The 1235-nt window shown below is 61.3% G+C and overlaps 1 protein-coding gene across 1 annotated transcript in view, besides 3 other annotated features; it reads left to right on the forward strand.

Moving 5' to 3' along the window:
• The first annotated feature begins 246 nt into the window (after positions 1-246).
• Positions 247-267: a microsatellite.
• An 84-nt stretch (positions 268-351) lies between these two features.
• Positions 352-420: a microsatellite.
• Positions 418-455: a microsatellite.
• Positions 456-564: 109 nt separating this feature from the next.
• Tco025E_08263 (surface protease GP63) overlaps positions 565-1235 on the forward strand; it is a gene marked incomplete at both ends in the record, with an annotated part of 1359 nt that continues 688 nt past the window's right edge. Inside the window, one exon of the mRNA XM_029375118.1 lies at positions 565-1235. This exon is cut by the window's right edge and continues 688 nt beyond it. Coding sequence (XP_029224836.1) covers positions 565-1235 — 671 coding nt within the window.

Consider the following 1235-nt stretch of genomic DNA (forward strand, 5'->3'; position numbering starts at 1 on the left):
CGGTCGGGTGGGGGTGGGGGGGTCCTGTCCTTGTCTGTTGTTAGAGGAAACTTGGCTGCAGCGCGGCGGAAGGGGTTCCCGTGCGGGGGGAAACGTGGATGGAGGGAGCACCTGAATTGTCCCCGTCTCTTTGCTTTTTTGCGTGTGCTTTGCTTCGGGGGTGTGGGCGCAATGACGAGGGGATTCGTCCACTGTGTCTGCCCGCTGCGGCCCTGCATTCAGGAAGAGGGTGACTCACACATTTACGTGTGCGTGTGTGTGTGTGTGGGAAGGGCCATTTCCGTAACTGGGGTAACTTCGCTTCGGCTTCAATCGGCCGGGTTCCGTAGGTTCTTGCTGCTTGCCGAGCCCTGCGTGTGTGTTGGGGTCGGGAGCGGTGCGCAGAGGTGGCGGTGCGGTGGCCGTCGCAGTGGCTTGCGGCCTCGCCCTCGCACTCCCCCTCCCGCGGCCTCTCCGGCTGCCTCCTCCACCTTCTTTCCCGCCTCTTCTTCCCGCCTCCCGCAGACAAGGCATTTGCGACTGCCGCTATCCACGACAGACCAACACAGACACTTCCCTCACGCCATGCGCCGTCCGCTCCGCGCCGCACTGCCGCTGCTGCTGCTCCTCCTCGCGACGATGTGTTGCGCCGGTGGGTGCCTCGCCAATGACAAGGACTACACCGAAGTGCACGCGGCGTGTGCGGGGGTGCAGTGCGAGGCGGGCAAAGTGAAGGTGAAGTGCCTCGGCAGCGACGCGTGGCAAGAGTGCCCCGAGGGGAAGTTTATCACGCCGACGTCGGCGCATTTCAAGGACGGCGGCAAGATCAAGTGCCCGAAGTACGAGGAGGTGTGCACCATCGCCGCTAACGGCGGTGGCCTCGTCCAACTCCGCTCCCCAGACGACGACGACGACGACGATTTGGAAGGACCCACGGTCGGCAAGAAAGGCGACAAGACCGTTAAGAAGGAAGAGTCGGACAGCAAGAAAGGCGAAAAGACCGTTAAGAAGGAAGAGGCGGACAGCAAGAAAGGCGACAAGGCCGTTAAGAAGGAAGAGGCGGACAGCAAGAAAGGCGACAAGGCCGTTAAGAAGGAAGAGGCGGACAGCAAGAAAGGCGACAAGGTCGTTAAGAAGGAAGAGGCGGACAGCAAGAAAGGCGACAAGGCCGTTAAGAAGGAAGAGTCGGACAGCAAGAAAGGCGACAAGACCGTTAAGAAGGAAGACACGGACAGCAAGAAAGGCGACAAGGACGG

This window comes from Trypanosoma conorhini (assembly GCF_003719485.1).
Source record: "Trypanosoma conorhini strain 025E chromosome Unknown Tco_14.4_contig_00738, whole genome shotgun sequence".
NCBI lineage: Eukaryota > Euglenozoa > Kinetoplastea > Trypanosomatida > Trypanosomatidae > Trypanosoma > Trypanosoma conorhini.